Raw genomic sequence first — 27614 nt, forward strand, 5'->3', positions numbered from 1 at the left:
TTACTTTTCAAAGCGCTTTCACAGGCTGGCTGTGGTCACTGAGAGGTATTAACAAGTTAATTTCCCTTGAAAGTTTAGATGCTCCTTAGAATGGAGCTAACTTCTTGGGAGACACTCTCCACCACTTGGCAGCTTTGTGATCTTGACTGAGAAGTTTTTGAATTGGATGAGCCTTAGTTTCCTCATCTGTAAAATGGGTACAGTGATAACCTTCTTGGGTTGCTATAATGAGTCCATGAGAAACAGAATATGAAATAACTTTAGGAGACCAGCAGATGGCGTGATGGTTACATCGCTGGATTCTCACATGGCTGACCGTGGTCTGGGTACTGGACCTGGTAACTTGAAACCCACACTGGGCGCGTGTGCGTGCGTGGCCGAAGTCCTAAGAGGAGAATGGAGGAGAAAGGATTGTAGCATGGCCATCCCCCCCGGGGTAGTGATTTCTCACTCTCTGTCTGTCTATCTTTCTTCCTGTTTCTCCAGTGAGCATGCATACTCTATAGCAAAAATCTCTCTTAGAAAAAGGAAAAGAAGGAAACTATGAAGCCCTATGTTAATTTGTTAATGTTATCTGTTGTAGAATCTCCCTTGACCTTCGAGTAATGGAGTCTGGGGGGAGGATTACAATGTAACTTCAAGTGACAGAATAGGAAACTGAGGCTAAGAGGTTAAATGGCCTCAGTGAGAGCTGTCCCTTGTAATGTGCTCTGTGGGAAAACTGTCCCAGGGAGAAACTTCAGAGTGACTTTGTCAAACCTAGCTCTGGGCCGTCAGCACAGTGGTAACTGGCTCCTTCTGTGGCAGCTCTGGGGGTGGGTGTGGCCTCTAAAGCTGTGTTAGGGTGTTGTCAGGGCGAATGAGGGAACATGATTTTACAGGCTGTGGATGGTGGCGGGTCTGGTTGAACCTGCCTGGCCAGTGGGCACCCCAGGCCTATTGTGGATAACCCCAGACTCCTGGGCCCCAGCTGAGCCCACGGTTCCTAGGAGCCTTTGGTTATGGAAGGAGTCCTGTCACTGTCCAAAGGTCACTGTTTTTCCTTTACCCAAGAAGATGAAGGTCCTTGCATACATCTTGCAGACGAGGCTCCCTGGCAGTATAAGGAGATGACTTTGAGCCCAGCCCAGCCCTGACCCTGGTATCGAGCCAATTTTTTTTTTTAATTGCCAGAGGACATATACGTTCATCAGAGAGAGACAGAGGACAGGAGAACCCACGATGGGGCATGGTGATGCTGCAGTCTTTTCTCTTCCATTTCTCCATCCTGTCAGGATTTGGGGCGTGCACACACATGTACCAAGCATGTTTTTCAGGCCTCCTGGTCCAGTATTCGAACCTCAGTCATCCATGTAGAATTCAGCTCCCTTACCACTTGGTTACTGGGCCAGCCCAAGCCAATATTCTCTCCAGTTTTCCTTGACCACTCTGTGTGCAATGTGGGGGTGGGGTAGAGAGCCCCAAGAGACCATGTAGTCTTACAGGCTTTGTACGGTTTCATGGAAGGACTTTAGAGGCAAAGCTTCCCCATTTTTCTTCCACTGAGTTTCACTTTTAGCTGGCAGTTTTTGGAGCTATATAAGGTTTTGCTTTAATTAACCAGAAGTTTTGCTTCTAAAGAAAAATATAAAAACCACCAATCTAATTCAAACAATTCTTTTTTTTTTTTTTTTTTTTAAGAGAGGTTTTTGCTATAGGGCGTGTGCGCTCACCAGAAAGAGAGAGACAGAAAATGAGATATCGCCCCCCAGGGGGATGGCTACATCGCAATCCCTTCTCCATTCTCCTCTCGGGATCTTGGGCACGCATGCACACTCACCCCACATGCATTTAAGCTGCTGGGTCTGGGAGTCAAACCATGGTCGACTACATGGGAGCCCAGTGATGTCACATTTACACCATCTGCTGGTCCCAACCACTATTTCTTACACAGCAAGGGACTGAGGCCCAGGTTTTGGGTCATATAGAAAGAGCAGAACTGAAGCGAGGTCATCTTTTCAGTCTTCACTTGAGAATTATACAAGTATAAAATACTTATGTGGAAAGTTATATTGTCCTGCTGGAGGAAGAGCCTCCATGCCAAGACTTTTAAATAGCAGCTGGGAGGTTGTTTTGTTTGTTTGTTTGGCTGTGTTAATGGCCAGTCTGGTTGTTTTTTTTTTTTTTAAAGATTAATTTAATTTAATTCATTGTTATTATTATAATTTAGAGATTTTTGGTATAGGGTACATGTACTCACCATAGAGATAGAGAGACAAAAAGTGAGAAATCATTCCTTGGAGGAAGGCCATGCTGCAATCCCTTCTTCTCTAGGGATTTTGGACATGCACGTGCATGCACCCTGCGTGAGTTTCAAGCTGCTGGAACTCAAACTGTGGTCAGTCACATGGGAGTCCAACCCCTTAACCACCAGCCATCTGCTGACCCCATTATTTTATTATTATTATTATTATTATTATTTGACCAGAAATAGAGAGAAAAGTTTAGAATGTGAAAATGAGAAAGCAAGTCACCAGGTCTGGGACTTGAACAGTAGTTGGCCCTGTGGGAGTCCAGTGTCTCAACCACCACTCCACCTGCCGGCTCCACAGCTGGGAGTTTTATTAAGTGCTGTCTGTATGCCATATGATTGCTGTGCCCCTCGTGAAGCCCCTACAACATAAAACTAAGCCTAAGAGCTTGTCCAAAGTCACAAAGCCAGGATGTGAGACCTGGCATTCAGGCCCAGGACCACAGAGAACTTCTGAACCCATCCTTGCACCTCCTGGGGGGCCCCCGTGCAGACCTAATGCAGGAGCTGGGGCCATGGGAGGGAAAGGTGATAGGACAGGAAGAGGGCAGGTGCCTGCTGTTCCGTGTGCTTTTCTGGCACCTCCTGGGGTCCTTTGCTTTTTCATGGGGTTTTGGCCAACAAAGAACTTTACTTGGCTCCTCTGTGCCATCCCCACACCCATTTTGTGCATAGATTTGTGGCGTGTGCAGGGATAGAAAACTAATCTTCTTAGCTCGAGTAAGACCGAGTTACAGATGGGGGACTCAATCTGCCACTGATAGGATTCTGCAAGACATCCCGCCCCTAACCAACAGGAATGGGTAGCCACTCACGCCACCCAGCATGGTGGATGGAACAGACCCTCACTCCCGGTTAGAAGCTCAGATCAGTGCCTGACACTAGCCAGGTGCTCCTGTCTGAGCCCAACTGTGAGTAACATTCATTAAGCACTTACTGTCGCACAGGCCCGATTCAGGATTCTAGGGACATGAGGCTGGAACCACAGTTAACGAGCCTTGAGCATATGCTCTGCACTCAGCCGTGTTCTAAGCACTTTAAGTAGATTATTGTATTTAATCCTTAGGACAAACACATGGGAAAGGCACTTTTATTTCCATTTTGCAGAGAGAGGGAGGAAGTTGCCCCGAATCACACAACCAGGAAGTAGAAGAGGTGGGAGTGAGAACTAGGCCTTAGTCCCTGAGCTTGCATGAGACTGTAAACCATGTATCTAATGATTTATAACGCAAGAGTATGGATGTTAGCATGTTCTACATGTGCGAGCTTAGCATGTAAATTCATATACCTGCCTCTAGAGGTAGAGGGCGTTGAAGGTGTGTGTGCACACAGGGTAAGCTGAACTGAAGCACTCCTGTGCTAAGGACTGTAGGACCTTATGTCTAAGAGGATCTCCAGCCATTGTTCCTGTTTCTGGCATGGTTGCTAAGAGGCCTGCCCAGTGTTTGGAAAGAGCCTGGACCTTGGGTGGAAGACGGGGTATACCCAAGGTCCCCGGGAGCAGCGCTCACCCTCACCTCTCCCCTCTCTGCCTCTCCAGCTCTGATTGTGGGCGGCGTCGTGGGCCTCCTCTTTGCCACTTTCCTGGTCCTGCTGCTGGTGTACCGCATGAAGAAGAAGGACGAAGGCAGCTATGATCTGGGCAAGAAGCCCATCTACAAGAAGGCCCCCACCAATGAGTTCTACGCCTGAAGCTTCCTCGTGGGCACTGGCTTGGACTTCAGAGGAGAGGGAAGCCCAAAGGGCCTTGAAGAATAGACATGAAGGTCAGGGAGGGCAGCCTCATGCTGACTTGTCTGTGTCTCCAGCTCCAATTCCTTTTCAATGTCAGAAGAGACAGCATCTCCTACTGTTCTGCCTGGCTTTTCTTGATTCTTTGGGCTTCAGTTGCCCTGGTGGAAAACTGAGGTTAAACTTGGCCTTGTCCAAGGCCAGCCCAGGATTGGATCATTTCTTTTTCCTTTTTTTTTTTTTGAGAGATTTTCGCTATAGGGCGCGTGTGCTCACCAGACAGACAGAGAGAGACATAGAGACAGAAAGCAAGAAATCACCCCCCAGGGGGGATGGTCACGCCGCAATCCCTTCTCCTCCATTCTCCTCTCGGGATCTTGGGCACGCACGCACATGCGCCCAGCGTGAGTTCTAAGCCACCGGGTCCGGGACGTGAACCGCGGTCGACTACGTGGGAGTCCAGCGACATAGCCATTACGCTAACTGCTGGTTCCCAGGATTGGATCATTTCTTCAACTTCTGGTTTAGAAGCTAAGACTAGCCTTGAGCCTGTGCTGGGCCTGCCTTATCCAGAGCCCCTCTGGAGTAGGGGCTGGAGGGTTTTGAGTGAGTCCTGGCTGGAAGTCTGGTTAGCGGCCTTCCTTTCTCTTCTTCATAGCCTGCCCCTCTGCCAGGAACTCAGAGGAAGAATTAGAACCATCTGCGACGTGTCCATCAGTGGCAGCGGGTACTTGCAACCATGCTACAGGAGTCTCTGTGGTATACCTTGGGCCATTCTAGGCTCTTCCAGGTGGCTTTCGGAAATCGATCGATCTTTTTTATTTGGGGAGGGGAAGGAGGGAGAAGACCTGAACATTCATGCTGAAGTGGATTTGTGGAACATTTGTAAATGTATTTTTTAGTGTTTTTTCCCCCTAGTGGTTCATTCCTTTTGTGCAGAGTGTGTCTCTGCCTGGGCAAGAGTGAGACGCCAAGATGTTCTTCACACTCTCACACCTTTCCACAGCACCTGCTAAGTTCATATTTAATGGTGTCTTTGTTTTTTGTTTGTTTCTAAAAATGAGAGGCGACACATAGATTATTAATTTTTTTTTTTTTTTTTTTTTTTACTATTTATAGCTTCAGACAGGGCCCTGTCTGCCTTCTTTCCCTTTTCCTCTCTTTAAACTCCCTCCTTTTTTTTCTTCTTAATGCTTCACCCTCCCCTGCTCATGATCCTGGCCCTTTCTGAAGCTGCTTCTTCTAAGAAGTAGCTTTTGCTGAGACACAGTTTTCTAGCAGATCTCAAAATACCATGAAGGGGACGGTGGGATATTTGTGTCTATGTTCTTGTAATATATTATTATTTTTCCTTGGTTCTAGAAAAATAGATAAATATATTTTTTCAGGAAATAATGTGATATCCAGTTTGATGTTGGCTGGGTGGTCGAGTGAGTGCAGTTTTGTGTGACTGGGTGAGCTTCTGCCTCTTTTTCTTGCCCCGTTCCTGGTGCCTTCCGATTGGGCTGGAGATGAGGGTGGACGGTTCTGCCCTCTTTCTGCCTTCTGTCTAGAGCCAGCTGGTGGCTGTTTAAGTCAGTTCAAATTACAAGTTAAATGTCCTTTCCTCTTTTGCACTGACCACATTCCGAGTGCCTGGTCACCACACGTGGCTCACAGGGCGGCAGCATTTCCAGCCCTTGGACAGTGCTGCTCTAGAGACTAAACTGGCCTGACGAATCAGTCTCCGCTTTGCTGGGGGACCCTTGTTTCCCTGGGCAAGAGGATGGAGGTGGAGAAGAGCTGAAGTGGTCCTGGCCCAGATCCCGTTATCTGGGACCCTCTCTCTCCAGAGAGAAAGGGCCTGGTGACTTGGCTTGGGCAGGCCATGTCTTCTCCTGACCCCACTGGCTGGGGTGGGGGGTGTCACCCTCCCTGCTCCACCCAGTTATTAGCTCCCACCTCCACCCCGACCCAGGTGCCCAGCTGGCTGGGTCCCCCGCGGCCCCTCAGTGCCCTTTTCTGGGCTGTGTTGGAGTAAGCACCTCTTCCCTCACCACCTCTCACACTGTTGTCTGTTACTGATTTTTTTGATAAAAAATAATAAAACCTGGTACTTTCTAGATCACCTGCCTCTGTTACTTGTAAGTTTGTGACAAGTCATCTTTTCTGGGCTCCGGACTCCTTGATCTTCGTGTAGTGTGAGGAAATTCTCCCTTAGTGGCTCCCCGAGACAGGGCAGAGATGTGAGGAGCCAGCGGAGGGCCGAGAGAGCAGGGAAGACACCAGGACATGCCCCCTCGGGCCTATGAAGTACACTGTTGACTCTCATTAAGGCACCACCGTGTTTTTAAAAAAGCACAGAGAGGGGCCAAGAAGTGGTGTGGTTGTGAAGGTGCTGGACTCCCACATGGCTAACTGCAGTTTGAATCCTGGCAGCCTAAAAATCACACTGGGCATGTGTGCATGTGTGTTCAAAATCTCAGGAGGAGAAGGGATTGTGGCGTGGCCATTCTCCCTGGGGTGGGGGGTAATTTTTCATTTTATCTCTCACTGACTATGTCTCCCTGGCGAGCACATGCTCCCTCTGGCAACCTTAAAAAACAAAAACAAAAACCACACAGTTTGAATCCTGGCAGCCTAAAAATCACACTGGGCATGTGTGCATGTGTGTTCAAAATCTCAGGAGGAGAAGGGATTGTGGCGTGGCCATTCTCCCTGGGGTGGGGGGTAATTTTTCATTTTATCTCTCACTGACTATGTCTCCCTGGCGAGCACATGCTCCCTCTGGCAACCTTAAAAAACAAAAACAAAAACCACATCCACACTCACAAAAGCCCTTGAATTTGGCCCAGCTTGTGGTGTGAAGGTTAAGGCAGCTCTCTGGCAACCTTAAAAAACAAAAACAAAAACAAAAACCACGTCCACACTCACAAAAGCCCTTGAATTTGGCCCAGCTTGTGGTGTGAAGGTTAAGGCAGCTGGATCCCATGTGGCTGACGGCAGTTCGAGCCCCAGACCCGGCAGCTTGAAAACATGCCAGGTGTACATGCATGCATGCCCAAGATCCCAAGAGGGGAATGGAGGAGAGGGAGTTGCAGTGTGACCATTCTCCAGGGGGTGCTTTTTCACTCTCCCCCAGCTGCCCTGTACATGCCCTAGAGCCAATACTATAAATAAGTTAAAAACTAAGAATTTTAGTTGCCTCTAGAGATCAGGCTGTTTCTCATAAAAGCCTGAATTCTTCACTTTTCTCAAGGAGAAAATTCATGATTTGGCAACAGTCTGCGTGGCAAGTAGGGTTGTTAAGAGCTAGGCGACCACCTAGAGGTGACCTCTGCTGGGCCCCAGTGTCCGCCTGCTTTACCCAGGTCACCTGCATGGCCTCTGCAAGTTCTATAGGTGGCAGGATCTGGAAGTATCACTGACAACCTCTCTCGATCCTCATAACAACCACTGAGGTAAGAGCCTTCCTACCAAGGGAGTAACCTGCCCGTAGCTTGTCCACGCTGAGATGAACCTCCATTCTAGTCTTCGGTGTGGGCAGTCTTCCCTTAGCACCATGTTGCCCATGCCTCACTGGGGTGGGCAGAAGGATGCAAACAGGAATTGGTAGTAGTTGGAGCAACCCTCACATCACACAGTGTAGGAATCCATTCTTTCTGTGCACATGATGGAGAGAGACAGAAATAGAAGGAAAGTGAGAAATCATCCCCTGGGGGACGGCTATGTCACCATCCCCTCTCCATTCTTCTCTTGGGATTTTGGGCATGCACACACACATGCCCAACATATCTTTCAAGTCACTCGGTTCAGGACTCGAACTGTGGCCATGTGAGAGCCAGCGTCTCAACCACCACACACCTGCTGGCCTGCAGGAACCCATTCTTAGTGCTTTACATGTGAACCTACTTAATCATTACCACAACTCCATAAAGTAGGTGCTGTTAGTATCCCCATTTTACAGATGGGGAAACTATCTAAGAGGTTAAGTAATTTGCCCAAAGTTACACAGCTTACCAGTGGTAAAGGTGGGATTTGAACTCAGGAAGTCAGGCTCTGAAGTCTGCTCACAATCACACCACCTGTCAGGAGGTCTGTGTCACCCAGGACCCCTTCACTGGGTGTTGCTCAGTCCCTACAAATCTCTGAAATGGTGAGCCTAACAAATCCCATGTTACTCCTCTCTCTCTCAAAACTCTGCTATACTGTTTGAGTCCCACAGAGCGTGAGTGGGTCTCTAGTCCTTGTAACGTGTCTTCCAGAAGGTCCTCACTTCCGTTAGATCGGCAGGGTCTAATACAGTAGCTACTAACCATTCTGTTTACATTTAAATTAATTAAAATTTAAAAAATAAAAATTGAGTTCCTCAGTTGCACTTGTCTCATTTTCTTTCTTTCTTCTTCTTCTCCTTCTTCTTCTTTTATCTTTTTAAAAATTTTGTAGAGGGTTTTGCCTTAGGGCGCATGCACTCACTGGAGAGAAAGAGAGACAATAAGAGAGAAACTGAGAAATCACCGTGGAGGGTTGGGGGGATGGTCACGCTGCAATCCCTTCTCCTCCATTCTCCCCCTGGGATCCTCAGCACACATGCACATGTGCCCCAAGTGAGTTTTGAAACACGAGTCCAGGACTCGAACCACAGTCAACCAAGTGGGAGTCCAGCAGTGTAACCACTACACCCGCTGCTGACCTTCCACTAGCCTCATCTGAGCTCGGTGTGGCTACTGGCTACGATGCTAGGCAGTGCAGATACAGAATGTGTCCCTGAAGAAATTTCTGTCCGACAGGGCTGTGATGGGATGAGACTGGGCAGGATCCCTGAGTTCAAATTTCAGCTTTCACCAGCTGTTAAATTGTGCTCCAGCAGCCGACAGGAAGGCAGGCAGCGTCTGTTACTCAGTAAGTGGCATCTCACATCAGTGTCATCTTTTAGATAAGGTGCAGGCTCCAGAAGGCACGTGTAAAATTACTCAAACTCAGGGGCGTATAACAGTATAAATATCACATGTAGTTTCTGTGGGCCAGGGATTTGGGGAAAGCTTAGCTGGGGGCTTCTGGTTCAGCATTACATGAGTCCCAAGTTGACGGGTCATTTGAAAGCTTGGTGAAGGCTGGAAGATCCCATTTCAAGATGGCTCACTTATATGTCCAGTGTTGGTGTTGGCTGTTGGCTGGAGGCCTCAGTTCTCACCAGGCAGGCCAGAGGCTGATTGAGTGTCCTCATGACACAACTGCTGGCTTCTCCCAGAGTAAGGGAGCCAAGAGAGCCAGGTGGGAGGCTATGACCAAGCCTTGAAGGTCACGCACTGTCACTTCTGTAATATCATGGGTCACACAAGTCTCACATCCTACTCATTGTGACAGGAGACTATGCAAGGGCAAGAATACAAGCAGGCAAGCCTCACTGGAAGCCATCGAAAGGCTGGTGACCACAGCCCCATTACTGACCGATCCTAACGTAGGGTTAATTTATTATGTCTGGATAGCTAACTCTGGCACATATTATTTCTAAGAACTGAGCAGGGATGCAAAGTGAGTTCTGGAAAATATTGGGCCACTTTTGTTCATGATCCTACCAATCTTCTGAGGCAGCAGAAGCATTGACATTGACTCCTGCCTGGGACAACGCCCACGTGGGATATAGGAAGACCTGCAAGCCAAATGGACCTCCCTGCCAATAATTTGCTTTGTGCTTTGAAAAACAGAACTCTAAAATGATCCTCCAAAGTTTTGTCCCCCTGGCATATTATACAACCTGTATAATTTCTTCCCTTTGAACATGAGCAGGCACTGTTAATATGATTGGATTCTATTTGGTGGGGGGATTTTGTAGATGTAGTTAATGTCCCAAATTAGTTGCTGTTTGAGTTAGTAAAAAGGGAGATTACCCTGGATGGGCCTGACTCAGTCAGTTGATCTTCAAGAAGCAAATTGCCATGAGTTCTATAGATAGATACAAAGAAAGGAATTTTGCCAACAATCATCTGAGCGTGGAAGAGGAATCTGTCTCAGAGAGACCATGACCCTTGGTGACTTGTGGATTCCAGCTTTGGGAGATCCTGAGCAGAAGATCCAGCTGAGCCATGGAAACCCTGGGGCAATAAATGTGTGTGGTAACCTACTGCTTTTGTGGTCATTCGTTTTGCAACGTATGAAATTAATAAGGAAGGTCACTTACCTCCTCTGGAGCCTCAGTTTCCCCAGCTTTTAAATGGAGGGGAAGTTCAGCGTTAGGTTCGTCTCTGAATGGGGCTTTTGGAATCAAGACAATGACAGCACTAGCTCATATAAATGGGTACTGTGGACCACACCCTGTTCAAAGTTCTTTACATATATTATTTATTCTTCATACATGGAGTATGTAGTGTATGTTTACCAGGACAGAAGCCAGAATCCGCCTACGTGGGCTGAAGTGCTCATGGTACACTTTCAGGCAGCAGCCAGGGCTTGAGAGGAGGATGTTTTGAACCAAATGGAGACTTGGGGATGCACTCTTTAACCAGGGTGAGTCCATACCGAAGTTGGTCACAAGGCTCTGCCTTCCCCAGACCTTTGCCTGTTCTTCCCCCACCCCCTTTCCCAGTGGCAAGCAGCCAGCTATAGCAGGTGTTTACCATTCTGCCCACTGAAAGCATTATTGTGCCACCACCACCACCTGCCTTTGTCCCTTGGGGTTTGGAACACAGCCAAACCTGACTAGGGGCCCTTTTTTGGTGAGTGTGCTCAGGGTTGACCCGTGTGGGGACAGTCTGATTGATTTCACTTCCCTTAGAGCCACTTCCTGTCTCCCTTGACATCTTCATGGTCTGTGCTCTCTGCAGATTACACCGTCCCCAGGGAGGCATCTGAATTCTATGCGCACTGTGGCTATAACTAGTTTCTCTTTGCTCAAGTCCTTACTTAACAGAAGCAAAACGTCAGCACTTAAAACAGGGAAACCAGCTTGTTCATGGTGGGGCCTCAGGCAGCAGGAGAGCTGCTGAACTGGGAGATTTTGGAACAAAGATTCTGGTCTTATCCTCCTATTTTGCTCCCTCCCCTACTCTCTGGTCCCTGCAACACACACTTTACCTAAACCCAGAAGTGTGGTACAACAATCTAGAGAACTACAGAGCCCAGCCTTAGTGTCGGGACTATAGGATTCAAGTCCATATAGGTTATGCCATTGGCCTGCTTTGGATTCTCAGCCTCCTCTCTCAGGGCCTCGGTTTCCCACTGGTAAAATGAAGATAAAATAGGGACTAGAGATTCTCGATTCTTCTTTGAAAAAAAATTTATTTATTGTGATTTTCAAACCACTGGGTATAGGACTTGAACCCATCGGCCATGTGGAAATCCAGCACCTTAACGACCATGCTACCTGCTGGCCCCAATGATTCTTATCCCTGGTTGGTCACTAAAATCACACAAGAGAATTTAGGGGCAGTGCAGTTGCCTGGGCTCCACCCTTGGAGCTTCTAATCCAATTGATCTGTGGCCTGAATATCTAGTTTTTGCATCTCAGTAGATCCTAATGGAAAGAGGACCCAATCTGTAAATGGCTTTTAGACTTTTGGAAATTCTCCGAGAGTACATAGAATTGCGTGGACGAACCCCTAAAGGACCAAAGTGTGTGAAAAGTTAAAATTTTCTTTCAGGAGGGCCAGGAGGTAGCATGGTGGCTAAGGTGCTGGATTCCCACATGATTAACTGCAGTTCAAGTACTGGACTTGGTGGCTTGCTTTTTCACTTTCCCTTTCTCTATTTCTCTGTCTCTCTCTGATCAAATTAAAAAATAATAACAAATGGAATTAAATAAATATTTTTTTTCTTTTAGGAACCTAACAAGCTATAAATAAATCATTGTAAATAAATAAAAGAAAAGTCAAGGGGCCGGCAAGTGGCATGGTGGTTAAAGGCGCTGGACTCCCACATGGCCGACCACGGTTCAAGTCTCGGACCTGGTGGCTTGCTTTCTCACTTCCTCTCTCTCTCTCTCTCTGTCTGTCTCTTATCAAACTGAAAAATAATAATGATATAATAATAAAGTTAAATAAAATAATTCTTAAAAAAAGAAAAAGAAAAAAAAAGTCAAGAGGCTGGCAGGTGGCGTGGTGGTTAAGGGCACTGAACTCCCACATAGAGTCCTGAACCTGGCCACTTTCTTTCTCACTTTCTCTCCACAACCCCTAGGTCAAATTTAAATAAATAAATAAATATAAACAAATAAAGTTAAATAAAATAATTTAAAAGGAAAGAAAGAAAAGAAAGAAAAGAAAGAAAGAAAGAAAGAAAGAAAGAAAGAAAGAAAGAAAGAAAGAAAGAAAGAAAGAAAGAAAGAAAGAAAAAGAAAGAAAGAGAGAGAGAGAAAAGTCAATGCCTGGGAGGGGAATAGTGCCGCCTGCTGGTTTCATATCATATTGCAACATCCAAATAGCTAGTCAAGCAATGCATCAATTCCTTATGCTGGTCTCCAGCTTTCAGGTCCATGTATTGATAGATTATTGGTCTTCAAACTCCTGCCTTGCATAGTGGCTGAGGAAGCCCTTGAGAACAGAGCTGAGTGAGTGCTTAAGCCCAGCCCACTATGTGGTGCCCGAAAGAATGCCTCATGGCCAACCTCTTTAGCTTCCTGCTTCAACAAGATCTGAAACAGGGAGCTCCAACCCTCCGGAGGCAGGTACACATTGCAGGGATGTTTTCCCCTTCTATATATCCCCTGTAGCCCTCAGTCAGGATTCACTCTTAGGGGACAGTGGGGCTCTGAGTGAGCTTCTCCCCTGCCCCTTGTGGTGGGTTTCGGCTGGCTGATGGCAGATGACAGAACTTAACCAAGACTTTGGGGGGGTTCTAAAGAGGAAACCCCATTTCCTCCTCTGTGAAATGTCAACTTCTTTCTCATGGGACTTTCCTCGTTCTGGGGAAGTTGGCCAGGAAATGAGCTCTTCCTTAGAAGACCAAGGGCCCAGGGGATTAAGAATGAGAACCCACATTTCAGACCATAGCTCCCTATCGGGCACCACCAGAGACTGGTACATGTAGCTGGCACACGTGACATGTGTCTTGAGTTCCAACAGGTCAAGCTGGGCTTGGACTGTTTTGTTTGTGTTTCGCTCGCTTGTTTGCTTCCCTGTAAAGCAGACCGGGCAGAGGGCAGGCTGAGCAGGGACAGGGCGTGCTTCGGCCCACGGGCCCTATGTAGGAAAGCCCTCTCTTAGCTAGAGGTGCCATGCCAGTCACTCCCGGGAGGTCTGCTGGGGCTGTCCTGGGAAAGCTTTGTCCTGAAAGGGTCCTGCATTCACCTCTGGGTCTACAATGCATCCTTACTCAGGACGGGGTGATAGCTAGAAGGATAACTCATCCCCAGAGTTGACAGCGGCCCCAGGGCACAAATGGGCAGGAGGCCGCTGCCTCTGAACCTTGTGCCTCCTCTAGAAAGGGTCAAAAAGGCAAGCTCTCTGCTCCATCGCACTCATGGTTCCTTTTACTGTGCAGGTTTCTTCCTTCTCTCTCTCTGTGGCTAAGGGGGTTCAGAGGGAGGTATACCAGGGATACCTCTGTTCTTGGGGAGATGTGTAATGCAGCTCAGACTCTGCCTTGGAGAGCAAAGGAATCCCTGCTTCTCAGGTGTGAAACCTACTAGGTCTGCAGAAGTGACGGGCGTAGTTAAGGCAGCAAGACCCCACCACGATCACAGGCACCTGCCTGGCCACCAAAACTCTGAGCCAGAGAGCAAGCTCAGCCCCACACGTAGGGAGTGTAGGGAGGGCAGGACCCAGGGCTCCACGTGGGATCCAGTGGGGCCTGATACTCCAGCAAGATCAGTTCTCGAGGTGAGACCTAGTACTCTAGGTAGACATAGCACTCCAGGGGAGACCTAGTACTCCAGGTGAGACCTAGTACTCCAGGTGAGACCTAGTACTCTAGGTCAGATCTAGTACTCTAGGTCAGACCTAGTACTCCAGGTCAGATCTAGTACTCCAGGAGAGATTTAGTACTCCAGGCAAGACCTGGATGCTTCGGGTCAGATCTAGTACTCCAGGTCAAATCTAGCACTCTAGGTGAGACCTAGTACTCTATGTGAGACCTAGTACTCCAGGTCAGATCTAGCACTCCAGGTGAGACCTAGTACTCCAGGTCAGATCTAGTACTCCAGGTTGGATCTAGTACTCCAGGTGAGACCTAGTACTCCAGGTCAGATCTAGTACTCCAGGTTGGATCTAGTACTCCAGGTTGGATCTAGTACTCTAGGTCATACCAAGAACTTCAGGTGAGCCCTAGTACTCTGGGTGAGACCTAGTACTCCAGGTCATACCTAGTACTCCAGGTTATACCTAGTACTCCGGGTGAGACCTAGTACTCCAGGTTGGATCTAGTACTCCAGGTCATACCTAGTACTCCAGGTTATACCTAGTACTCCAGGTGAGACCTAGTACTCCAGGTCAGATCTAGTACACCAGGTTGGATGTAGTACTCCAGGTCATACCTAGCACTCCAGGTGAGACCTAGTACTCCGGGCAGGACCTGATGATCCAGGGCACGCCGCCCCTGCCTCAGGAGCCTGCGCCTCAGGCCTGGGGGTGTGAAAGTATACCCTTGCTCTTCACTAGGGGGTCAGGGGGCTGCAGGGTAAACACCCCAGGCTTAGCTCCTCAGAGTGTGTGAAATAGTGTGTGAGACACAGGGAGAGCCGGAGAGAGACAAATAGGGAGAAATGAGCACACACAAACAAATCCACAGATGAAGTTATTGAAGCAGAGACCAAGAGAGGGGCAGAGATAGAGAAAAATGGTGGAGACAGACAGCCACGCACGTGACACAAAGAAAGCATTGTCAACTGTCCATGTGGCTTTCTGCATGTATACGGGCGAGTGAGTGACAGGTAAGACCCTCGCGGCTGGGTTTCTTTGGACAGCTATCTGCTGTCCACTGTCCTACTGCAGCAAAGGGCTGGGCGGAGGGCCTAGGACCCGACGCAGGCCGAGCTCAGACCTGAGCAGAGCTGCAGGCGCCAAGGCGGCCTAGGTCTGGATGAAGAGGTGGAAGTTGGTGCGTGTGAACTCGTGGTGGATGCTCTCCAGGAGCGTGTCGGCGTCTGTGGCCGGCTCAGGGGCACCGGGGGCACTGGGCCGCGCGTTGTACTCGGGCGTGTAGGTGAAGGAGAAGGCGCTGGGGTAGAAGAGCCCGTCGGCGCGCACGAGGCTCAGGGGCACCGTGATGGGCGTGCGCAGCCAGCGCCAGTCGCTGCCGAAAGCGGCCACATCCGGCACCACGCACACCAGGGACCGCGGGCTCCTGCGGGGGTACGGGTTTACCGGGCAGTGACACTGATGACCTGTACCTTTCACCCCCCACTCCCATTCCCTGCATTCCCCCAACCTGCTCCCTGGGCCCCTGGGAGGCTGCCTCCCTCACCTCATACCTGTACATGGTTTCTGCCTCCACGTCCCCAAACCACACCTTGAGTCCTGCATGGAAGTTCTCTCCGTGGAGCTCCAGTGTGGCCACATCGCCCCCGCCGCTCAGCTGGGAGAGAGTGGATCCAGGAGCCAGGGGGAGTTCCTGGTCAGTAGGGTCAGGAGCCACTGCCCTTCCTCACCAGCATCCCCACCCTCAAGGCAGGCAGGGTCCACGCCCTCCAGTGCCAGCCAGCGCCCCCCAACACCCAGATTCACCTCCAGGGTGTTGATGAGGGGCACGGGAGTGACGGGCTCCTGGGTGCAAGCCAGGCTGGTGCTGAAGGAGAACTCCACTGACTCGGTGCCGATGATGGTCCAGCAGGAGCTGTCGTTGAGCAGTGCCCTGTTCGCCTCCTTTGGGCAGAGCGAGGCCTGGAAGGAGACAGGGGGTGTGGCTGAAGCTTTGGATGGTAACCAGCAGCGTGGGGGAGCCAGAATAGTGCCCGGGGCTTCCATATTAAGCTGAAGCCCCATGGTTTACCTGACCAGGAAGTTTAGACAAGCCCCTTTAGTTTGCTCACCATTTAAATGAGATCGTTGGACTCGCTGGTTTTCTAATGTGCAATTCTATGCTCTAAAAATCTATAATGTTACTATTCTTTGGGAAGGAATATTACTCAGTAACAATCATTGATATTTTCTACATATTATGATCCCATCTTCTAACATTCTATGAGATAGTATTCTTTTGAGAGTACTACTGCTTAGTAATAAGTTATTTTCCACAGTCTACCTTTTTATATTCCAACATTCTGTGATTCTAATATTCCTTGGGAAGAAGTATTGCCCAATAATATTAATCAGTGCTATCTTTTCCATATTCCTTTTTTGAAAAAGTCTGCAGGAGGGAGTATGCATTATCAGGGAGAGAGACAGAGAGAGAGAGAGAGAGAGAGAGAGAGGAAGCACCCCCACACACACGGCGGGGGGTGGGGTGGTGGTGGTCACACCACAATCCCTTCTCCTCTATTCCTTCCTCCTTTCGAGATTTTGGGAATGCACCCACACATGCCCAGAATGTTTTTCAAATCACTAGGGTCTGGGACTTGAACTTCACAGTTGGTCACGTGAGATCCAGCTGCCTTAACCACTGTAACACCAGCCAGTCCTGTGTTTTCCGCATTCTATTAGGTCTTTGGGAAATTCATGATATACTTTTCTATGCAAAAATGCGACTTTCCCGATGACCCTGTCCTGGTGTCTATGATTCTGACACACCAAGGGAGGTGGCACCGCTCAGCAAGTGGCAATCGTCACCTTGCGGTCTACGGCTCCCTGCGGTCTCACGTCCCAGGATGCTTGGTGCTGGTATTCTCTGCTTCTCACCTGAAATCGCACCACCTTCTCGGTGGCGAGGCATAAGTAGGTGCCACCCCCTCCTGGGGCACCACCTGGAAACTGGAACGCGCACTTGTGCAGCTGGGAGATGGGCTCGTCCACGTCGAGGAGTGCGCACTGCTTGGCTACTTTGCGGATGATCTATAGTGGAAGGTTGGTGGGAAGGGTGGGCGTGAGCGCTGCGCTCCCAGGAGCCACGTGGGCACCAGTGGATGCCCTGTCCCGTGACCTCCATCCAGTCCCAGAAAGCACTGAGGCTTGGCAGACTGAGAATAGGTATCTCCCCCTCATACCTGCCTGCGGGGCCGTACCCTCTACATGGACCTGGGGCATCCCCTCCAGGTACACCTTCTCTCCCCATACCATAGGAGGTAGCGTGATGCCGGTGACAGTGCAGACTAGCTGCACCAGGGAGCCATAGCGAACGTAGCCCTCTCGGGGTGGGAAGTCCCCTTCGGAACAGTGCTCATCAGCTGAGGAGGAAAGAAAGGGAAGAACGAGGATTTCAGGGTCCCAACATTTCTCCCCCAAACCCTTCCTTCTTGCCTCTGGCTCCACTTCACATCACACACAACCCTTGTGTGAAGAGTTGGCACTCAGAGAAGTAGCTAAGGCTGAATGTTCGAATCTTGGAGAGGTCATTCTCATTCATGTCTGTCCTGGAGACAGGGGTTAGGGGCTGGCAGCTTGGGGAACTTGAGGAGAAAGGGCATGGAGTCAGTTGCTCAGAGTCATTGGAGTCAGAGTTGCTCAGAGCAGTCACTGACTCTCTGGGGCTGCGGGCCAGAAGGTCTGACCTTCCTTGAGGTGTGGAGGGAAGACTGAATAAGCCCAACTATATGAAGCGCCCAGCCTAGGCCTGTAGGTGTCCTCACCCAGATGGAGCGTGAAGGCAGCCCACTGTCTTGCACTGGCCACAAAGGCCCCGTCCTCCACAGAGAGATAGCGCGTGGAGACCGTCTGGGAGCGTAGGCGGTTGAAGAGGGAGACCTTGGAGCCCGAGGAGATACACACTGCGAGGGGAGGTGAAGTCAGCACGCTGGCCCCTTGGGCTTCCTAGACACTTTCTGATCCTCCGCCCCTGCACCGGCTTGGCTAACGAGCCCCTGGACAAGGCACACTGGATGTTCAGAGGTCACAGTGATTTATCTAGTACCTGCAGTGGTCCTGCTTCTGAGAGTGCCTGGGCCTTTTGTATTTTAATTAGTGTATTTATTTTTTATTTTGTCAGAGGGCTAGTGCACTCGCTAGAGAGAGTAAGAGAGAGAGAGAGAGATGGAAAGTGAGAAAGCACCGAAGACCAGCACCCCCCTACACACACCGGGCATGGTCACTCCAAAATCCCTTCTCCTCCATTTCTCACTCATTTTGGGATTTTGGACCCCTATGCACCAGCGGCCAGCACGTTTTTCATGTCATTGGGTCCAGGACTTGAACTAATGTGGGATCCGGCCACCTTAACCACCAGGCCAGGGGCTGGTCCCTGCACGCTCCTTTTTGCTGACCCAACTCCTTGGATTCAAGGAACACGATTTTATCAAGTAGCCACCAAGTGCTGCTTTGTGGCAGGCATTGATCACCAAAGGGGACATTTAACTGATTTTTTAAGAGATTTTTGCTATAGGGGATGCATGCTCACCAGAGAGACAGAGACAGAGACAGAGACAGAAAGCTAGAAATCACTCCCCAGGGGTGATGGCCAAGATGCAATCCCTTCCCCCATTCTCCTCTCAGGATTTTGGGCACGCACAGCGCCTGGTGTGAGTTTTAAGCTGCCGAGTGGGGACTCCCCCGACCCAGGTCGGTCGGCTATGGGGAAGTCCAGCGACATAACCATTATGCCATCTGCTGGTCCAGTTTAACTGCATTTTCTCCGCCCCTTGTCGTCCCTTTTAGTCCAACCCCAATTCAGCACTTGCTCTGGGTCCCCAACTCCCTCCCTCAAGTCTGGTGTCCTCCCCTTGCTTTCTCTCTTTCCGGTCACCCCAGACCTGTGTGGTGCCCAGGCAGACTCTACTCAGTCTGGCCTCAAATTCCACCTCTCTCACTCTGCGCCCCTATAATCCAGGCACCCGGCCGCCCGGCTCACGGTCGGTGTTCTTCAGCGACTGCTTCTTCTGCGAGGGCTTGGAGATGACCTTGATGAGGCGGCTGTGGAAGGGGCCCAGCTCCCGGCCCCCTCGCAGCCCCAGCCGCAGCACCAGTCGGAAGTGCTTTCTCTTGTCTGCGTCCGAGATGTACAGGGTCTTGGCGCAGCCGAATTCCTAGGGGGCTCGCGGGATGGGGCGGTCTCAGCCCAGCCCTCCGCCCCCCCAGTGAACCAGCCCTCCCGGTTATCGACGTCCGCCCCTTCCGAGCGACCAGCTCCACAATCCAGGCTCTGGGGCTCGGCCTCGAGGCAGAACCCTGGCCTCCCGGCCGCCCTCCCATCTCTTGACTTCCAGAGGGGTGTAAAGAAGTCCTGCTTTCCTAGGGAGGGGCAGAGATCGCAGGAATCGGACCCCTTCCCGTGCGCTCTCACCCTGGAGTCTGGCTGCTCCTCGAAATTGAGCTTCTGCGTCTCGGCTGCGCTGCCGGACGCGCCGTCCAGTCCCATGTAACCGCAGACGGTGGGCCCGGTCTCCCCCGCCTGGTGGGCTGGAAAGGGACGCGAGCCGGCTCTGGAAGGACTCAGGACTCAGGAGCCAGACAAGCTTAGTTCTCGCCGCCAGAGGGCGCAGTGAGACTGCACTGCCAACCGCAGCGCTCCCGGCCCTCCGTCGTGGTCCCCACTGAAAGGTAACAGCCAGCAGCCCTTACCTTGGCCCGGCGCTGGCTTCACCCTCCAGCCTGGACCTGTGAGGTAGACACATGGCGGGGGGCAGAAGAACCTGCGGAGACACGTGGGTGCTGGCGGTGTAAGCAACTCAGAGTAATCTAACCCAGCTGAATCCCTATTTCCTTCTCCCTGTCCTGGCTTTTCCATGACTGTGAGCCTCGTTAACATCCCCGTTTTAACACTCCTCATTCAAGCCCTATCCACTGCACCTTCAAAAGGTATCCAGAAACTCTTATTTCTTGACAACTGCCACCACGTTTTGCCTGCAACCGGTGAGCTGGCCTTCCGACTGGTGTCTGTTTCCACTGCCCCCCTTCAAATTGTTTCCACACATAGCCAGAGTCCTTCTTTAAAATGTGTTTGCCATAGGGTGTGTATGCTCACCGGAGAGAGACAGAGAGAGAGAAAATGAGAAATCACACACCCCCCAGGGGGGTGTCCACACTGCAGTCCCTTCTCCATTCTCCTATTTGGATTTGGGGCATGCATGCACGCATGCCGCCGTGGTTTTCAAGCCACTGGGTTCGGGACTCGAACATCACCATCAGCCACATGAGAATCCAGCACTCAATCACCATGCCATCTGTTGGCCTCACCAGAACACTTAAAAGAAAAGTCAAATTATGTCACTCCTCTTCTCCAGCTGCTCTGGTGGGTTAATATTCGAAGTCCTCATGTGATCTGGCCCAGCCTCACCTCTCCCGCCTACTTCCCTTTCTGTAATTCCAGCCACTCTGGCTTTTGTACCTCAAACATGCCCAGTTTCCACAGCTACAAGAACTTTGCATCTTCTGCTTTTTCTACTTGGAACCTGCTGCTCCCCAGTTCTCATATCGGGCTTCATTTTAACATTCAAGTCTCAGTTCAGATGTCACTTGCTAACCAGCCTGTCAATCTCTGTGGCCTGAGAAGCTAACCTACCCTCCCTTTGGTTTCTAACGCATCACCCCGTTCTGTTTTTCCAGTTCTCTTCACAACCAGGAAGAATCGTGCTTATCCACTGGGGAGGAGTTGGCTGTTTCTTCCACACTGGAGGGAAAATGCCAGGAGAGCAGGACTGCATCTGTCTGTCCAGCTACATGAGAGTGCCCAGCGTGCCCCAGTGCCTGGCACATACACACTCAGTAAGAAGTTGTTGACTGGGGACCAGCAGATGGCATAATGGCTATGTTGCTGGACTCCCATGTAGTCGACCACGGTTCGAGTCCCGGACCTGGTGGCTTAAACTCACGCCGGGTGCGTGTGCATGCGTGCCCAAGATCCGGAGAGGAGAATGGAGCAGAAGGGATTGCAGTGTGACCATCCCCCCTGGGGGGGGAGTGATTTCTCGCTTTCTGTCTCTCTCTCTCTGTCTTTCTGGTGAGCGCACATGCCCTATAGCAAATACCTCTCCAAAAAAAGAAAAAAGAAAAAGAAAGAAATTGTTGAATGAATGAGTAAATGGGTGAGTGAGTGAGTGATTGGGGCCAAGAGAGTCACAGGGAGGTTCTGCTACAGAGTGAGACAGAGGCTGTCAGGTCCTGAGGACTAGGCCCCTGGTGGGCCAATAGCCAAGGTCTGAGCCCCTGGCCTCCCTGGGGTGTAAGAGTTTAAACCAGCAAAGGGGTGCATAAGAATGGAGGCTGGGGAGACCTGGAAAGGGCCTCTGAGGTACCTACCGCTTCTCATTGCCATAGGATTTCTGGGCCACCTTGGCATGCAGGATGCGTACCGTTTGCTCACACTGCTGCTGCAGGCCCCGGCGCACGCCCTCCCTCAGGACGGTGGTGGGCTCTGCGCACGACCTGGGAGCAGGAGGAGAGCGGGAGGAGGCCATGGGCCGCAGGAGGGAGAGTCGGGGGAAGGTGGCACAGAGCCAACTGCTCAGGTTGAGTGAAATGAAGCTGGGATGGGGCCACTCTGATTCTACCCCCGCAGGGTCACCGGGCAAAATACTGGACAAAGGGGGAGACTTGGGTGCAAGCTCTGGGCTAAGAATTTGGCCTGGGTTGTGCTCACTGAGGCCTGCACTGAGCCCACCAGGACCACCCAGGTGCCACCCTATGGGTCTGGCTCCATGCCCATTGCAGCCTGGGGCCTCGGGAAGGATCAGATGGGACAAAGGCCGCACTTGTGCTGGCCCTGGGGGAGAGGGTACGTGAGGGCCTGCGGTAGGGAATGCCAGGGAGGAACAGCCTTTGCAGGACCCCCGCCCGCAGTGCTCTTTCACCTCTTGCAAACAAGAAAGGGCTCCCAAAACATGTCTCCAGGATGGGGGTGCAGTGAGGTTCTGGAGCCAAGGCAACCCTTTTCTCTTTCTCCCAGAGAAGAGGGCCCTTGCAGGTCGGCTTTCCTTCCCTGATGACAGGGACTCAAGGCCCATTCTCTCGGAGGAGTGAGCCAGGTCAGGGCCTGGGGTCCGTCGGTGGCTTCTCAGCCCCCGGGGGTTCTGGTGGCTGAGAGTGGGGTGGCCTAAGGCCTACAGGATTGCAGGGAGCATGCCATGATGGAAAAGATTTGGGGGACCTGCATGTTGGACTGGAGAGGAGCCCTTCACTCGGAGTCCGAGGCCTCTCCTTACTCCTGGGAGGGACTGCGGAGGGCAAGTGTAGGGGCGCGCCCTCGGAAGCGGGGCCAGGCAGTGGGCGGCCAGAGCCAGGGCCGCTCCTCCCGCGGGGCTCTCCTCAGGGAAGTGCCTCTCGGCCTCCAGCATTCCGGCTGCGGAGGGTGTCGCTGCCAGTCTCGGGCTGTAGCCGAATTCCGCCCCAGCCGCGGGTGCGTGGCTCCTACCCGGGCAGGAGCGTGGGGCGCCGCGCTTGCCCCGCCCCAGCCCTCAGAGGAAGGGGGGCTCGCTCCCTGCGGGTGGGAGGGGTCGCAGCCTGCGTTCCCCCTCCCCACCCGCCAGCCCCGGGTTAAATGCGGCCGCCTCGGCTCCCTCCAGCTGCCTGGCAGTCCCCACCTAGGGCACGCTGCCCACGCCATTACCTGGTCCAGCTGTCCTGGAGGCTCCGCCCGTCGGCTCCGATCTGCAGCCTCGCCTCTGAGCTGTCCCGCAGGCTCAGGTGAGTCAAAGGACCGGGGGGCGCGAAGGGGTCTGCAGAGGAGCATGCGTTCAGCCAGACCCGCGACAGTATTTAACCGTGGGTGACTAAGGTGCGCCCATCTGACCCGCAGTACCCTTCTCCACTTCGGCTGGGTCCAATAAGCCCCACCAGCAAGACGGCCAAAACGGCGTCACTCCTTCCCCTAATCCCCCCCCCCCCCACCATCCCCCAGAAACATCCCCAAGGTGTACATTTCTCAGCCAACTCCTGAGGAATTATTTACAGATGGCCTCTCCCTGGCCAGCCCACCCTGGCCCCACCCTCGAATCTTTCTCTTTAATGAAAGGATGAACCCCTCAGAGACGCCCTGGGTTTCATTGTCAGCCACCAGAGTGCTGTGTGACCTTCGGTGAGACACTACCCTCTCTGGACCTAGTTCCTCTGTAGCAGGAGAGGGTTGGAAAGGTGGTAAGCTCTGAGCAGCCGCTAATTTGATTTCAGGATTCCTGAGGTGGAGGAGGGGTGCCAGGTGAGACCTGACTCAGACCAAGAGCAGCTTTGGGGGCCACGGTTGGGAGGCCCGGAAGCTTCTGACGGTAGAAAAGGATGGAGGGTGGCAAAGGCCTGGGTGCCCAGGGCCTTCCTCTCATGTTCCCTAGGGGTGCTTGCCTGGGCTGTGGCTCAAGTCCCCACCCTCACGCCCCCACCAGCTGCTGGCACCTCTAGCGTAGTCACTCCCAGGACGGGTGCTGCCAGAAGAATTTTTGTTCCTCTAGGAGGCCTGGAAGTGAAGGGGGAGAAGAAGCCCGGACAGGAAGGCAGCCTAGAGTGAGAGGCTGGCACCCGACCTCGCTCAGAATAGGCCTATTCACGGAGCGGGGGTGGGAGGGGGCCTGCGGTTGGGTTAGGGGCCGTGGGCCCTCTCTGCCAAGAAAATAGCAACAGGAAAATGGCTACGCAGCCTCAGCACGGGGCGACGAGGGTGGGGAAGGGAGTGGGAGGAAAAGTGGTTTAATGACTCTGGGGCTCCAGGGGGCCAGGCTGCTCCGGAAAGAGAAGGGGAGCCGGGAGCCCCAGGTTCTAGTCCTGCTCTCTTGCAGTTCGGCAGGCCGTCTTCTTGGGCCCCTATTCTCCCATCAGTACAATGGGGGTCCTTCATGATGCTCAAGGGACGTCGCTGGGGCCGCGGGACGGTGAGCGCTCACCTGCTGCCCCCACAGGGTCCATGGCCGTGCTTCAAGGCTCTGCCGCACTCACCGTCCTCCAGGTGCGCCCAGCGTCGCCGGCCCTGGAACCCTGCTCCCCAGCCCCTCCGCGGGATATATCCTGTGTAGGCCTTATCTCCAAGGCCCGGGGCTGCCGGTCCCCTGTTTGCTCTGGCCAGGGCACCTGCTGGGCAGATGTGGGCTTCCCACGGCCACCTAGCGGGTGCAGCCAGCCTCGGGCAGGCGCCCCCTGGTGGCCTTTTCCGAGAGCAGGCGGGAAGCGGAGGCGCCAAGCGGCGAGTTCCTGCGCCGGGTAGGTTTGGCTCACTCACCTACAGGCCGGCAGGAGGGCGTGGCGCTTCCGGCCGCCTGCAGTTGGGCGTTGCGCGTCTGTCTGCCTGTGCGTGTGTGTCGGAGGGGTCACAAGGACAGCCACAGAGAAGCCTCCTGTGTGCAGAAGGGAGGAGGCAGGGGCGGGAAACGGCTTCTTTCTGCAGAGGTTGATCCTGCTGGAGAAGAGGGCACTCCACGCACCGACAGGCTCACGGAACCACGTTGACCTAGGATTCATCCTGCCGCAGCCACTTCGGATCGCAGGACACTGGGCAGCAGCGTTTCACTTCGTTCAACCTCAGTTTCCTCACCCGTGTAATGGGAACAATAGCAGCTCTGGTCTGAGAATTGTACAGACGATTAAAAGCCACATTGCACCAAAAGCATTATGCCCGGTTTTTAGGGAAGGCTGTCTTCTTTTTAAAGTTTGTATATTTCAATCCACTTTTATTTCTTTAGGATTCCCCAGTGCTACAAAGTATAACTTTCTGAAGTTCCACAAATTACCTTTTGTTTCCCAGCAACCCCACTGTGATGAACTATTTTTTCCTTTAAGATTTGTTTGTTTGTTTGTTTGTTTGTTTGTTTTTAAGTTTTTCTCTAGGTCACATGTGCTGGCCAGATAAACAGAAAGAGAGTGAGGAAAAGTGAGAAATCATTCCTCAGGGGGGATAGCCATTCTACAATCTCTGTCGACATCTCCTCTCAGGATTTTGGGGACACACACACACACACACACACACACGTGCCAGGCATGATTTTCAAGCGGCTGGATCCGGGACTCAAATTGTGCAGTTGGCCATGGGATCCAGCACCTTACCCTTCACGTCACCTGCTGGCCCTACATTTTTTCTAACTTTTATTTTATGAAACATTACGGATCTGGACGATGGTACAGCAATAAAGCACTGCTCTGGGAGGCAGACCACAGGGGAAGGTTACAGGTTCCTCTGAGAACTCTGAGGACGCCCTGAGTAGGCCAGGCGTACGTATGCCCATGATCCTGGCTGGCTAAGTCTGGGGTGAACACAACATCGAGACCCTGGAGGGGTGCTATACCTCTCTCCAAATGAATAAACACACTTCTTAAAATTATGAAACATTTTGGGAACCGGCAGTTAGTGTAATGGCTATGTCGCTGGACTCCCATGTAGTCGACCGCGGTTCGTGTCCCGGATCCAGTGGCTTAAAACTCATGCCGGGTGCATGTGCATGCGTGCCCAAGATCCCGAGAGGAGAACGGAGGAGAAGGGATTGCGGCGGAGAAGGGATTGCGGCGTGACCATCCCCCCTGGGGGGGTGATCTTGCTTTCTGTCTCTATGTCTCTGTCTGTCTGGCGAGCGCACGCGCCCTACAGTGAAAATCTCTCCAAGGGAAAAAAAAAAAAAAAAAGAAACATTTTGAACATATACAAAACTAGAGAAACTGATAAAATAAACCTATGACCCTCTCTCCCTTCCTTGTACCAGAATAAGAGCTCCATAAACATTACTGTTTGACTGTCTCCGTTCCTCCCTCCAGGCTCCGACTCCTCCGTTTTCTGTCCCCCAGGCAGGCACCATGAGGGGCCTTCTCTGTTCAACCCTGTCGGTGTTGCTGTTTCTTCTCCAGTCCTGGGAATCCCAGCTCCAGCTTGCAGGTGAGCTGGGCCCCACTCTCACCGGGGAGGAGGGGAGAAGCAGGTTCTCCCTCTGCATCTGGTTAGGCCAGCAAGGGAGAAAAACCAGGGCTTTCCAACAGACCAGGCTGGGTTTGAGCTCCCCACGGCCCCTCTGGGTCTCGGTTGCTGCATCTGTAGACTGTGATTTAGTTTTGGATTCTTGCAGAGCTGCCTATTCAGTGTTTCATTTTGAAAAGTTAATCACAAACGTTTTTAAAAATTAGATTTCACACAAAAATCCAGACTTGAGACTTCTCTTGAAAAATCAAGGCTTATGCTGACATCAGACTTCATGGCCACATGACTGGAGCTGCCCGCTTTAGGAGGGACACCCACTCTTGGGTGCCCACCATCCTGACCAACAGCTTCAGTCGTTTCAGGTGCTCGCCTGGCCCCTGCGGGCAGGCGCTGTTTGCCACATGGCCTCACCCTCTCCTGGAGGAACACTCCCTCCTCCTCCTGCTGTCCTAGAGTTGGAGGATGGGGAATTTGTGCAATCTCCGAGCCCAGGCCCGCAGCAAAGGCCCGATGAGTGAATGTGTCTAACCTGAGCTTACTAAATTGATTGTATTCTGGGGGCTGATATGCTGGGACAGGTAGCAGTGCCTCCTGTGGGTTTCCCTGGGGGTCTCTTCAGAGGTAAGGCTTTCCTAACCTGGGAAGGCCCTTCCTGATCTCCCTACAGGACCAAGGTGCCACACTGGACCCCTGGACTTGGTGTTCGTGATCGACAGCTCCCGTAGCGTGCGCCCCTTCGAGTTCGAGACGATGCGGCAGTTCCTGGTGGGCCTGCTGCAGGGCCTGGACGTGGGGCGCAATGCCACGCGCGTTGGTGTGATCCAGTATTCCAGTCAAGTGCAGAGCGTCTTCCCGCTCCGTGCCTTCTCGCGCCGGGAGGACATGGAGCGCGCCATCCGCGCCCTGGTGCCGCTGGCGCAGGGCACCATGACCGGGCTGGCAATCCAGTACGCCATGAACGTGGCCTTCAGCGAGGCGGAGGGCGCGCGCCCTCCCGAGGCGCGCGTGCCGCGCATTGCAGTCATCGTGACCGACGGGCGGCCCCAGGACCGCGTGGCCGAGGTGGCGGCACAGGCGCGCGCCCGCGGCATTGAAATCTACGCCGTGGGTGTGCAGCGCGCTGACGTGGGCTCCCTGCGCGCCATGGCGTCGCCCCCGCTGGATGAGCACGTCTTCCTTGTGGAGTCCTTCGACCTCATCCAGGAGTTCGGCCTGCAGTTCCAGGGCCGGCTGTGTGGTGAGTTAGCGGAGTGCCCCGGAGAGGCTGGAACTGGCCGGCTGTTCGGATTCCGGTTCCCATCACGATGTAAATTCCACCCCGTCGCGGTGGCGCCACAACCCCAGCTTTTCTCCGCCCACCCGGTGGGAGCCGAGTTGTTCTGGCCTATGCCAGGTCGCCAGCTTCCAGATCTGCCCGCTGTTGAGCGGGCTTCAACCACGTGGAGTGGCGTTCAGCCTGTCCTGTCTCCAGGAGGAGCTGTTGTGGGTTTCCACAGGCTTAGTGTCAAACCCCAGCCCCAACACCCTCAACCCGAGCAGCAGTCCCTCAAAGCCCACATGGCTCTGGTCCCGCCTACTCTCACCTTAGCTCCTCCCACACAAACGCTGCAAGATGTGTTCAAGTCTAGTTTGGAGTTAATCTGCCTGCCCCAATTTAGCACCTCTCCGCCTCCCCACCCCGCCCTTACTGCTGTGTAGTCCTGTTGTATTGACCCACCTGGTCCAGCGCCCCCTCTTCTGAGCCATGCACAGGGGTGGCTCAAGCCCTGTTCTTTCC

General features: G+C 52.3%; 3 protein-coding genes across 12 annotated transcripts in view; 2 read left to right on the forward strand and 1 right to left on the reverse strand.

Moving 5' to 3' along the window:
- The window catches only part of SDC4 (syndecan 4), a gene marked incomplete at its 5' end in the record, with an annotated part of 7405 nt that extends 3265 nt beyond the window's left edge, over window positions 1-4140 (forward strand). The window contains 1 exon segment of the mRNA XM_014590157.2: window positions 3831-4140. Coding sequence (XP_014445643.1) covers window positions 3831-3982 — 152 coding nt within the window.
- A 10575-nt stretch (window positions 4141-14715) lies between these two features.
- RBPJL (recombination signal binding protein for immunoglobulin kappa J region like) lies at window positions 14716-23955 on the reverse strand. 7 transcript variants are annotated; one of them, XM_027774198.1, is made up of 12 exons: window positions 23826-23955; window positions 22562-22670; window positions 21256-21381; window positions 19579-19649; window positions 19301-19416; window positions 18869-19043; window positions 17655-17792; window positions 17143-17252; window positions 16768-16920; window positions 15658-15813; window positions 15398-15544; window positions 14716-15277 (listed from the first exon to the last, which is right to left on the reverse strand). In XM_027774198.1, exons 1-12 carry the CDS (start codon window positions 23845-23847, stop codon window positions 15089-15091), a joined length of 1512 nt encoding a protein of 503 aa, XP_027629999.1. In that variant the 5' UTR covers window positions 23848-23955; the 3' UTR covers window positions 14716-15088. The 7 variants fall into 7 exon arrangements, with proteins under 7 accessions (XP_027629999.1, XP_014445644.1, XP_027630000.1 ...); XM_014590158.2 differs by having other exon boundaries at window positions 15398-15508; window positions 23826-23954; XM_027774199.1 differs by having other exon boundaries at window positions 15443-15544; window positions 23826-23954.
- The window catches only part of MATN4 (matrilin 4), a 17528-nt gene continuing 11307 nt past the window's right edge, over window positions 21394-27614 (forward strand). Inside the window, exons 1-6 of one of the 4 annotated variants that reach the window (XM_027774195.1) lie at window positions 21394-22351; window positions 22518-22638; window positions 22967-23029; window positions 23122-23149; window positions 25711-25798; window positions 26505-27074. In XM_027774195.1, the coding sequence (XP_027629996.1) occupies window positions 22968-23029; window positions 23122-23149; window positions 25711-25798; window positions 26505-27074 (748 nt within the window). In that variant the 5' untranslated portion in view covers window positions 21394-22351; window positions 22518-22638; window position 22967. Of the gene's footprint in view, window positions 22352-22517; window positions 22639-22966; window positions 23030-23121; window positions 23150-25680; window positions 25799-26504; window positions 27075-27614 lie in introns of all 4 variants that reach the window. The other 3 variants (XM_027774196.1, XM_006154515.3, XM_006154514.3) reach the window with 3 other exon arrangements.

This window comes from Tupaia chinensis, unplaced genomic scaffold (genome assembly GCF_000334495.1).
Source record: "Tupaia chinensis unplaced genomic scaffold, TupChi_1.0 Scaffold000411_1, whole genome shotgun sequence".
Lineage (NCBI taxonomy): Eukaryota > Metazoa > Chordata > Mammalia > Scandentia > Tupaiidae > Tupaia > Tupaia belangeri.